This window comes from Protobothrops mucrosquamatus, unplaced genomic scaffold, assembly GCF_001527695.2.
Source record: "Protobothrops mucrosquamatus isolate PMUCROS unplaced genomic scaffold, P.Mucros_1.0 scaffold_38, whole genome shotgun sequence".
NCBI classification, from domain to species: Eukaryota; Metazoa; Chordata; class Lepidosauria; order Squamata; family Viperidae; genus Protobothrops; species Protobothrops mucrosquamatus.
Genome location: NW_015386114.1, coordinates 485,271 through 496,901, shown reverse-complemented (window position 1 = coordinate 496,901; position 11,631 = coordinate 485,271). Strand labels below are relative to the sequence as shown.

Below are 11,631 nucleotides of genomic sequence, written 5' to 3'. Positions count from 1 at the left end.
GCAATATCCCATTGACCCCACCCCAGAAGACACCAAGGCAGACTTTATTAACAAGTGTTTTTATTACATCTTAAAATAAATAAAAGCAGGCAATTCCTCAATTTTGAAAGGGGGGGGGAACACAATTGTCGGATGACTAGATAGAATCCAGGCATCATTTTTGCAGGACCGGATGGTTGGTGATTAAAAACAATAACAATGGATCGGTCTGTGATAGAGTTGGGGGCAATCAGAGATGTAGAAGAGACGCAAATAGTCCCAAGGTAGCACTGTAGAATTGTAGAATCCGACCGTTCCCTTGAAAAAAATTGAGGGCAAGGTTCCAGCCACGCCAGGTTAACCAGATAGGAACCAGGATCCGATGAGCTAATTCTACTTTGTTGTGAGGCTACATTGCAAGCCTGGACATACAGATCTTCTGCCGCCTCCTTTACAGCCCAAGAAACCAGGCAGGGTGTCTTTGAACCCCTTTCCCAGTCCAGCTGAGGGCTACGCTGCCTCTTATTTGACCGTCCCTTTGGCAGCCTCTCTTTGCCCCATGCCCCAGGGTCTTTTCCCTCACGCCGTTCTGTGCCATCAGACCATTTCCAGCGGTTTGTGATCTGGCTTGGACCTGCAACAATATTTCTCGCACGTTTTGACCAGTTCCGAGAAGATGAAGACAGAAGACGCGAGGGTGGTGAGGAACAACAGGTCTGTCAAGAGAAGGAAATGAAAGGGTTACTAAACATGGACAGCAAAACATCAAGGAGGCATCGGTTAGCCACTGAGAATCATCTCCCTGTTCCATTGGAATTGCATTTTGAAGGACTTCTTTCTCACAGTTAATGGGAGCCATCAAGATGCTGACATGAAAATGGAAGGGTTGGCGGTGAACTTTTTCCCAGAGGAGATGTGTCCCCTGAACCTCATAATTTTCATGATTAACGTTTTTTGAAGGTGGCCATTTCGGCTGGTTGAAAAGAAAAGATGTACAGCTTCCTTCCTTCCATTCCTGATGTTCATGAGCTGAATTTTGCAGACCGTGTTATTAGGGCCCTGACAATCTATAACCGAGAGCTTAAAACCTTTTTTATTTAGAAAGATTGAAATCCTCCTTCGAAAGGGTAGCTCTGAGACTTACCCAACGGGCCTAAATTCTCTGTCTGGAAGATCTTTTGCAGCGGAGGGATGTAAATAACGGCCATTTGACCCAAAATAGATCCCAGCACAGAATATAAGAACATGCGGTTTCGGAAAAGGCCGATTTCTAGTATCAGTTTCGTCTGGAGGGGAAAGAGCAAGATCAGATCATTCAATAAGTCATTTGGTCTTTTTTTTTTTTTTCCTTACATGAGCCCAGCCTGGTTTTTTCCAAAACAGAATTTATTTTTTTTAGCAAATCAGATGATTGGGTTGTATCACGTATTCGATAGCAAATCAATGCAATGCCAATGCAGGTATTTTTTAAAAAGCAGGGGCTTTTCTTATTATTGTTGGTATCAATAAGGAAGTTCAAGGAGAGAATTTTGAGTGAATTTAGTATTTCTCCTGCATTGCCAATTTGTGGTTTTGTATTTAAAAGGGAAAAAAAAAAAAGAACCCTTCAGATATCTTAAATGCACATATTTAATGTGCATAGCCGGGTCATGTATCCTACCAAACCAGAATCTGCTTGGTTTACTTTGTAATATAAAGCTAAGCATGCTTGTTTAATTACGGTTTATGGCTTAGTACAGTAAAGGGCTGCAGTAGATTATGGTTTACTTATCAGCCAAGGTGAAGCAAACCATGACTTTTCACTTTTTTTTACTGATTCAAAATAAAATTACGTAGCAGTTTCCTGTTCAAATTCTTTCGAAGAAACAGTGACTCTTTGTTGAGGGTAGCAAGTGAGGATAGCAAAGCAAATTGTTCTTGCTTTGACTTTAAATTATTCCCCCACTCCCAGTACACTGTCTTGAGTGTTCCTGTCCGATTTTGCTGGTGCTTTGCTACCCATTCACCCCAAGAGTTTTATTTCATCCCCAGAAATCTTCTACCTCAAATGACTGGAAAAACACTTGAAACAGGACTTATTAAAAGAAACAGCACTGAGTGAAAAAAGAGAGTCTGGGAAACGTTCTCTCCCTGTCTCTTTCTCTCTGCCTCTGTAAATAATACACCTTTCCTAATTTTTCCAATCAGCAGCCTTCGGGTTTACCGAAAACAGGGTTATAACCATTGTGCCGTAATAGCATTTCTAGCAAAAACCATTCTAGAAGATGTTGGAGACTTAACAGGCGAATAAAAAAAATGGAATTCTTACTTTAAAGCTGGTTGTTGTGCCTGCACGAATATACATTTTGATGCTGTAACTTTATAGTTATTCAATTTAACCTTATATGTATGTATGTGTATCTACATGCATGCATGCTTGTGCACGTATACGTTCTCTCTCTCTCTCTCTCTCTCTCTCTCTCTCTCTCTCTCTCTCTCTCTCTCTCTCTCTCTCTCTCTCTCACACACACACACACACACACACACACACACACACAGTATTTTAGCTTCAGTAAGATCTACTCATAGGAAAAAAAAGCAGAGATTGTTTTCCTCCGACTGGAAAATGGGAGAACAGCATAACAGTAAGNCTTCCCAAGCAAAACAAAAGTTAAGCTGCCTCTTGCTAAAACGTTGTGCACGTTCCTTTCTTTATCAATGGATTCTGCAGAATTAGCTTCCACTCTCACCTGAGATCGACAAGCCAGGGCGTTGAAGAGGTCAAAGAAAACAAAGCAAGTGAAAGTCATTGTAGTTGTCCGGGGCGTTATGCCACGTTCTGGAATCTGGAAAGGCAACGTGGTAAAAATGTATTTATCAAAGAGAGGAGGAGGGGGGGAAACCCGAGCGTCAGCATGAATACTGAAGGCTCTCCCACCTCACAACGAACCTTTTGTTGGTAAAGTCACAATCACCTTCAAAACAGGTTGTACTTCTTTTGAAAAAAAAAAGGTTTAGAAGGAAAGTAGTAGTGCCAAAGTATATAAACAGCATGGGCATAAATCTACACCTGCTGACAGACAAGCCAGCAGAAGATTGGTCAAGGCCGAATGCAGCAAATGTGCCCATTTTTGCCACTCTGCCAATTTCCACCTGCAAAAACTCCCAAAGGGGCTTTTTTTTTCCTCAAAAGGCCACTGGACTTTCTGTGTTTGTTCTCTTGAAGATTTCGCTTCTCATCCAAGAAGCTTCTTCAGTTCTGACTGAATGGTGGAGGATGGAAGTAGTAATTATATCCTTGCAGTCATCTGGTCATTAGCACTCTCTCTGAGACTCACTGAGGCCGCTTGGAGGTTTCTCTGCACCCCTTGGGGTCACCTGAGTAGTGCAAATGGGTGCGGGGCCTTTGTGGAACTGCTGGAACGTCTTCCAGGAAATCCCAAAGGTGCTTCCTCAAGAGGCAGCTGGACTGTCTTCGTTCTTGCTGGAAGACATTTAGCTTCTCATCCAAGAAGCATCTTCAGTTCCGAAGAAGCTTCTTGGAGGAGAAGCAAAACATCTTCCAAGAAAGAAACCAAGGAAGCCAAGTTGCCTTTTGGAAAAAAAAATCACCTTTGGGACAACCATGACCTGGAGGAATGGTTGGAAACTGATCAAAGAGAGAAGCAACCTGGAATGAAGGAGAAATTTCCTAACAGTGAGGACAATTAACCAGTGGAACAGCTGGCCTCCAGAAATCGTGGGCGCTCCATCACTGGAGGTTTTTAAGAAGAAGCTAGACAGTCACTTGTCTGAGATGGTATAGGTTCTCCTGCTTGAGTGGGGGGCTGGACTAGAAGACCTTCAAGGTCCCTTCCATCTCAATTCTATTCTAAAGGCTACTGACAAAGTAATTTGTATATCTTAAAAACAACAACAACTTTGGTCTGGATGTTTAAATTCAGCCAATTTGCACATCCTCATCCTGAATGCAAATCCAGAGCTGAGTAGCGAAGGCTCAATCTCTGAGTTGGATGTATTAAGAGAGTAAAAAAAATTCACGTCAACGAAAGGTGCATATTAGGGAAAATACAGGAACTGTGTCAACAAAGAATGATGGAACCAGGGATGGTCTGTGATGATCTGCTAGAATCTCACCTCCTTCCAAAAGACGTACATGGTCCCCGCGATGATAATGGTTGCCGAAAGTATAATTTTTAGAATCAGAGACTTGCTGAGGATTGTATCGGTGGTGTTTCTTGGAGGCTTTTTGATGGCATCTTTGTCTACTGGCTCAACACCCAAACTGTTTCCGATCCCAGGATGATAATAATAATAAAGAAGACATTGTTTTACAAACACAAACTAATTGCTTATTTATATTTACTAGGGAAATCACCCTGGTTAGGATTTGAGTCCCTAAGGATGGACTACACCAGACTAAATACGGACAGTGCTAAACTTGGGAGAATTTTAGAAATAACTGAAATAATTATTTATGAAGAAAATAAGTTGAGGTATCATCTTAATCATAGAGCTCTTGCTGTCTGAGCTTGGTGGTTTTCTTGCAGACGTTTCATGGCCAAACTAGGTAATATCATCAGTTCCAGCATAGTCTTCGCACTGTTCATGTTACTTAGTTGGGTCATGAAACGTCTGCAAGAAAACAACCAAGCTCAGAGAGCATCAAGGACCCCCCCACACACACAGTTCAATCCTGAGCTACCAATATTCTCTTCTATCAGTATCATCTGAATTCTTGAGAAAAAAGAAAGATTTGATAGTAGTTCTGTAAACTCTCATTTCAAAAGAGCTGATTGTTGTACAAATATTGCGTGCCTATATTTGTCTTTGGTATATTTGTAGTTTGGTGGAAGGATGGGTGTCACCCAGCTTTCCCTCAAAGTCACTTTTCATATCCAATTTCAAACAAGGATTTTCAACTTCTGCTTTAATTGTATATTTAAGTTTTTGTGGGAGAAGTAGAAAGGAATCAGATCTGGATTTGGGGATGGGAAGGTCCTAATTTTCATACGGGGGTGCTCACCTTTGAGCTGGGGGACCATCCATGATGATATTGATCCATAGGATCTGCATAGCATTGAGTGGATTTGGCAAATTGAATATCGTGGACAGAGCTATTAAACTTAGAGCAGAGATGCTCCTAAAAGGAGGAAAAGTAAAAGACAAAAAACAATCAACATTCTCCATTCCTCTTTGAAAACAACCTCAGTTGCATTTTTAAAGAAAATTTTATCGATTTTCTAGTTTTACATTTAAATATTTGAAAAGCAACGTGGCGACTGAGTTGGTCAATAATTCAGTAACATACAAATAACTTTAGTACAGGTCTCAAACTATTACATTAAATGTTTCCTCTCTTTTCCCCTTAGTATTTACTGTCTCATATTTAAATTAATACAATTCTTACTATATATCGATTAAATAAAAATAACTTTCTTACATTTATCAATAATTTTTATGTTATACAGTACATATCCTAATTGTTTTAACATTCAATCTTTTTAGACAATCAATGTCCTGGTTAGTTTTTCCCAATTTTTAGTTTCTGATTAATATTTAAATTTAACGTTTAATATTTATGATTTCCAAGTTTTAAATAACCCCAGTTCCCTTTATCACATTCTTGGGATCCAGTGATGACTTACGTGCTGAGTTGAAATCGAACAAAGTTCTTAATGTTGTAAAATATGCCCTTCCCCTCTTCTATGGCGTGTCTGTTGGGAACAAAACACAATTTCCATACTCGGATATAAATAGTTAAGCTCAGACAGAGTATCATCCATTTTTTTGTAAACCATTTTTATTTATATATTAATTTGAATAGAGATCTTTTCACACCAGGACCTTTTCGCACACTGTTCAGATCTTCAATACAGGTAGTTCTCGACTTACCATTGTTTGTTTAGTGACCGTTTCGAAGTAACAATGGCACTAAAAAAAAAAGTGATGCATGACCATTTTGACACTGTAACGACCGCTGCAGCATCTCCATGATCACAGGATCTTCAGTTGCAACCTTCTGACCAGCAAAGTCAACGGGGAAGCTGGATTATCTTAGCAATTCAAGTTACTAACTTAACAACTGCAGTGATTCATTTAACAACTTGGACAAGAGACATCATAAAATGGGGCAAAACTCACTGAACAACTGTCTCGTTTTGCCACAGAAACTTTGGGCTCAATTGCAACTCGTAAGTCGAGGACTACCTGTATTAGGGATGTAAATCAGAAAATTGTACAAAACCTTTGATACCGGCTCCGTTTTATTACCTTCATCCAGGAGTCAGTGGGAACTTTAACAGAGCGCCGTGGTGGCGCAGTGGTTAGAATGTGGTATTGCAGGCTAATTCTACCCACTGCCAGGAGTTCGATCCTGACTGGCTCAAGGTCGATTCAGCCTTCCGTCCTTCCGAGGTCAGTAAAATGAGGACCCGAGATTGTTGGGGGCAAGGTGCTGACTGTGTAAACCGCTCAGAGAGGGCTGTAAAGCACTGTGAAGCGGTATATAAGTGCTATTGCTATTGCTAATAGCAGTTGGCCTCCATCATTTCATTCCCCCCCCCCAATTCTACCCTCTTCATCCCCAGTAGAAGAAGTGGGCATGAATGTACACTCAGGAGTGCTCAGTGGGCTGTGTGGTGGTGCCTGGTAACATCAAAGGATTCCAGAAATTGTGTGTGTTTGTGTGTCGGAGAAACATTTCCGGGATGAACCACTTACATGATTGCTGAGAAATTGTCGTCCACAAGAATCATGTTGGCAGCCTCCTTGCTGACATCCGTGCCTGCCCGTCCCATCGCAATCCCAATATCGGCAGACTTCAAAGCCACGGCGTCGTTCACGCCGTCCCCTGTCATGCCCACGATGGCCCCTGCCCTTTGCAAAGCCTGCAGAAATGACAGAAGAGTTTAAGCCTCGGCATCCGCCTGATTGGATTTCTTAGGTAAGTAGACGGAAGTTTTGCTTTGGAAAAACGAAGCAGACTTAAATTACAGGTCATCCCCGACTTAACAACTACAACTGGGGCCAAAACATCTGCTAAGCAAGTTAGTCCTTAAGGGTAAGTTGCGGCCAATTTTATGCCCCCCCTTTTTTGCTGTGCTCGTTAAACGAATCACACGGTCATTAAGAGAATCCAGCTACCCTCGTTGACTTTGGCAAGAGCCCCTGGGAAAGTCACACAGGGTGATCATGTGACACCCCCCCACACACTTTTGAATGATTGTTAAACAATGGTCACAAGTCAAGGGCATTTATTATCAAGAAAAGAGCTAAATGTTCAGAGTAGGGAATCTTAAGTTATTGGTGCTAAAATGTACACAGATGTTAAAGTCGGCTTTTGGAAACCTGTAAGCGTTAATTCTTGCAATTAAAGCAAAGTAAGATTTGTGATCTGCTGAAACCTCCTTATCAGAGATTACAGAGATTAAATCCAAGGATAAATGTTCATGCAAAGATAATTGCTAGACACAAATTAAACCACCTTCGTATTGATGCCTTAATCCCACATTTGCCCAATGGGTGCTTATCCAGGTCTGTTTAAATGATTATCTGATTGTCCCTTCATGATTGTCATAAACTGGAACAAGGTGTTTGTGGATTAGCTGCTGGGAGTTTTTTGAGCTAATTAACCATGCTCCTTTTAAACCACAAGAAGCCACAAGACTCAGATCAACAACAAATAAAGGTTACTTGCACCTTGGGCAAAGAAAACAGTAATAATTCGATCAAGGCCACAGTATATTTTTACTAACAAGTTCAGTCTATTTTTGCCTGCAGTTTGTGGTTGATTCATTGCTTAAGGAAGCAGAACAGAGTTGGAAATTTCCTTTGGCCAACTAAAGAGCAACAGTCTGATTTTGTTACCACTAAAAGATCCAGTCTCAAGTTTTGTAAGGAAAAAATCAGTGATAAAAATACACCCTAGTTTGCAGTGATGGCGAACCTTTTAGAGACCGAATGCCCAAACTGCAATCCAAAACCCACTTATGCATCGTCGGGTGCCGGGTGGGTATGGCCCATTGGCTGGGCATGGCTGCGGTGCTAACGGCAGACTGGGTGGGATTAAAAAGTTCAATCAATTCCAACCTTGCAAGATCTTTTTTTTCCCCGCGAGAAGTTGAAATTGATTGATTGAACCTTTAGGCGGAGGCCTAAAGTGAAAAGGTTTTATAAAACCCAGCTGAAGGCCTAGGACTGGGGCAACAGCGCCCGTGCCCACAGAGAGGGCTCTGAGTGCTGCCTCTGGCACCCATGCCATAGGTTCGCCATCACTGCTAGTTTGGAATTATTTCATTTTTCACTATTGGAATAGCTAGGCAGAGACAGTCCCTTCCTCCTGATTGTCAGCAAAGAATGAGTAGACCTTTATTGTCGGAAGGAGTGCAAGAAGAACGAAGGAGGAGGATGAAATCTCAGTAGGATCTTATTCTGCAGTCAACAATGAATGTGAAAGGGAGATCACCAAGAAGCAGAATCCATAGTAAGGAAGGGAAAAATTATGGCCCTCTAGAGTACAATCGAAAGGGTACCTTTATTATTTTAACTTTGTGTTTGGGGCTTGTTCGGAAGAAGATGGAAACCTGGAGGAGGGGAAGAAGAGATGTATGTGAGACCATGGCTTTGAGAAGAGTTGCCCAACATCAGATTCTCATGACTCCTTCAAACACCGTTACATTTTTGACTCTTGAAGACAGCACCGAGTCATCAATGTTTTCCAATTCTTCCCCAGACATAGCGTTCATTTTCCCATTACACAGACCAATATTCTTCCCTGCAATGAAAGAAACGCATTAAGCACATAATAACAGATTTAACTTATACAAACCATACGTACATGGAAGAAAAAATGGCTCGTTATGATTCAAAAGGGGCATTTTTTTAGTGTTTCAAAATTGGACGGCCTCTGAGACTTTCCATGGTGGGGTGTTCTGGACACCTCTAGCCTTTTTCTTGGTCTGTGATTCTCTGGCTGCATCTCTTGAGTGAAGGAACCAATAAATGATCTTAAGGGATCTGCCGAGGATGTTGGCTTGGAGCCAGATTTAACTCCATTGGAGTTCTTGGACAGAAATATCCATGCAACCTTCTTCAGAACTTCAGAGAAGGAAATCTAGAATAAAAATAAAGCTAGGATCGTGCAAAGTTTTAACTTGCCGTTGGATTCTCAAAAGGTTGCAGGACCATGACATGTGACTTCTTTGGAGTTGGCAAGGGAGGGGAAAGAGATCTGCATTTTCTGAATTCTGAATGAAATCAGATGATGCAAATGACAAATGGTTGATGATCTCTGACTTGTTAAATGAGCAGCGTAAAGCAGTTTGTAATTAAGAAAATAGTATTGTGTGGGTTAGATTAGAGGAAAACAGCCTTGCTGTGTCCAACCTGAATCCTTCAGCCCAGCTTCATCTATATCTAAGAGTAAATCAAAGTAAGGATCAAAGCAAATGGGACAGTCTCATTTTTTTTTTAAAAAAATGGCTGCATTTCATGTCTTGCTTACCAATGGCCAAAGCTGTTTCAAAGGCATCTCCAGTTATCATTTTCACAGCTACACCTGAGTCGTTGAGCACTTCAACGGCTTCTTTGACGCCTTCTCGTGGAGGATCAATGATTCCGACTAGACCCAGAAACGTTAATCTGCCAAGTTCTGGGCCAGAAGCCAGGGCAAGCACTAAGATGAGAAAAGGAGACTGAAAATAACAATGGACCATACCATATTACTTTCCATTTACATTATTGGCAGGAAGTGGCCTCTAGAGAGTTTGGAAAAATGCAGTTGGTACAGAACGTTGCAACGTGATTCTCCTGCTAATAGGTCATGTTTGACCCCTCTTAATTCAGTTGGGCTGTCTTCCAATTTGTTTATCCATCCAAATAAAAAAAAGTACATTCTAGATTTTTGGCTCTTGCCTATAAAATAAACTTTTTAGGGTCAGGGCATTAAAATTACTACTTCTTTCTATGAGAACCTTCCACTAAATTTACAATGTTTGTAAGAGGTGCTGTTTCACGTCCCATTTCTGGAAGAAGCTAGCACTGATTTATTTATTTAGTTCAACTGCTTCTAGGTTGCTTCAGTTATGAGGCTAAACACCCAGCAGTAATATAAACACAGTGTCAATGCTACATTTCAATCACCATAGTAATTAAACAATAGCATATAAAGTTTCAACTATAATAATCCCTAATACGAGTAAATGTAAACAAATTGTCAGGCTTAGCTCAAGAACATCATGAAACAACCCAGCCAATGTTCAGTTCATTTGCTTACGCACAATAGACAGAATCTTGCCAGATTAAACAATTACTACTCTCACTTTTATAGATATGCCTTTATGAGAATGAATGGCAGAGCCTGGGAACAGAGTCAAGAGAGGAATCAGCCTAGAGTCTCAACATTCCCACAAGTGGACTAAATCTAACCCTCTTAAATTCCATTAACCCTTAGCTAGTGCAAAATGTTCTAATCATTGACTGACTAGATTCCTGTCCATAGACATGAGCAATACATCAGTTTAATTGGAACTTAATGTGTGGCCCTGCTTTTTTGCACCTGACAATACCCTGGGAGATTATAGCGAATGGCTATTCTAAATCTCTTCCTCTGATCCAGCCCCGGGCCAGGTTGCTTCGTGTCTCACCCCTCTGCCTAGAATTTGCTCCTTCCTTCCTTCCTTCCTTCCTTCCTTCCTTCCTTCCTTCCTTCCTTCCTTCCTTCCTTCCTTCCTTCCTTCCTAGGAAACTACCACTTCACTGTAGTCCATCATATCCATAGCATCGTTCATAATCAAAATATCCTGGTCATCCATCTCAGTTTCCTCCATTGCTCACATCCCTGTCTCCAAATGTTCTTTGAAAGAGCTTTTGTGAGCCTGGAGGGGTCTTTTTGATAATGCTATCCTTAGTATGGAGCTGTTTTCCTTAGTTGGTTGAAGACTTCAGTTTTGTTCAAGAATCTTAATTTGTTGAGCACGTCAGATTGGGGTAAAATGAGGCACAGGCATGGACTGACCTCGCAAGCCAAGGGAACCCATGGCCTTTTCTTCTTGGGCGTAGGAAGCTTTCTGTTGGGGAGTCAAGGGCAGAGCAATCCCCCCATGGTTGAACATGGTGCAATGCTGCATCACTTCTTTAAAGGCCCCCTTCATGAAGTAGATGTCTTCTTGATCCTGGGAGAGGAGAAGGTGGAAAATACAACTAGGAGAACCCAAAGGTGCTTTTTCAGGAGGCAACTGGACTTCCTTGCTTTTCTTCGAAGATGTTTCGCTTCTCATCCAAGAAGCTTCTTTGGCTCTGACCAGATGGTGGGGAAGGGAAGGGTTTATACTCCTTGCAGACAGCTTCCATTCCCTCCTGAAAAAGCATCTTTGGGACAACCATGACCTGGATGACTGAGAATCTCCATAGACACAACCAGGAGAACATTTAGAAATGTTGACCCTTCTATATCCTAAATTAATTAGTTGGTTTGGTTCTATTATATACATAATATCTTTAAAACATGGCATACTGTGCCATATTAACAAAGGAAATATTTTGTTTCTCCAACTTGGCATGTGTCGGAGATAGCCGTGAGGTGAACCTTCACGCTAAGCTATGGCGTAGTTTATTTGACATGGGTTTATGATGTGGTTTGAATCCCACAAGGACAGAGGAACACAAAGCATA

General features: G+C 41.3%; 1 protein-coding gene across 1 annotated transcript in view; it reads right to left on the bottom strand.

The window, feature by feature from the left end:
* Nucleotides 1–43: 43 nt before the first annotated feature.
* The window catches only part of ATP2C2 (ATPase secretory pathway Ca2+ transporting 2), a 31,658-nt gene continuing 20,070 nt past the window's right edge, over nucleotides 44–11,631 (bottom strand). The window contains exons 17-27 of the mRNA XM_015810516.1: nucleotides 10,976–11,132; nucleotides 9,464–9,634; nucleotides 8,637–8,734; nucleotides 8,493–8,543; nucleotides 6,682–6,848; nucleotides 5,607–5,675; nucleotides 4,985–5,101; nucleotides 4,096–4,243; nucleotides 2,709–2,804; nucleotides 1,124–1,265; nucleotides 44–695 (exon numbers count right to left, since the gene is read on the bottom strand). Of these exons, the coding sequence (XP_015666002.1) occupies nucleotides 577–695; nucleotides 1,124–1,265; nucleotides 2,709–2,804; nucleotides 4,096–4,243; nucleotides 4,985–5,101; nucleotides 5,607–5,675; nucleotides 6,682–6,848; nucleotides 8,493–8,543; nucleotides 8,637–8,734; nucleotides 9,464–9,634; nucleotides 10,976–11,132 (1,335 nt within the window). The 3' untranslated portion in view covers nucleotides 44–576. The remainder of the gene's footprint in view (nucleotides 696–1,123; nucleotides 1,266–2,708; nucleotides 2,805–4,095; nucleotides 4,244–4,984; nucleotides 5,102–5,606; nucleotides 5,676–6,681; nucleotides 6,849–8,492; nucleotides 8,544–8,636; nucleotides 8,735–9,463; nucleotides 9,635–10,975; nucleotides 11,133–11,631) is intronic.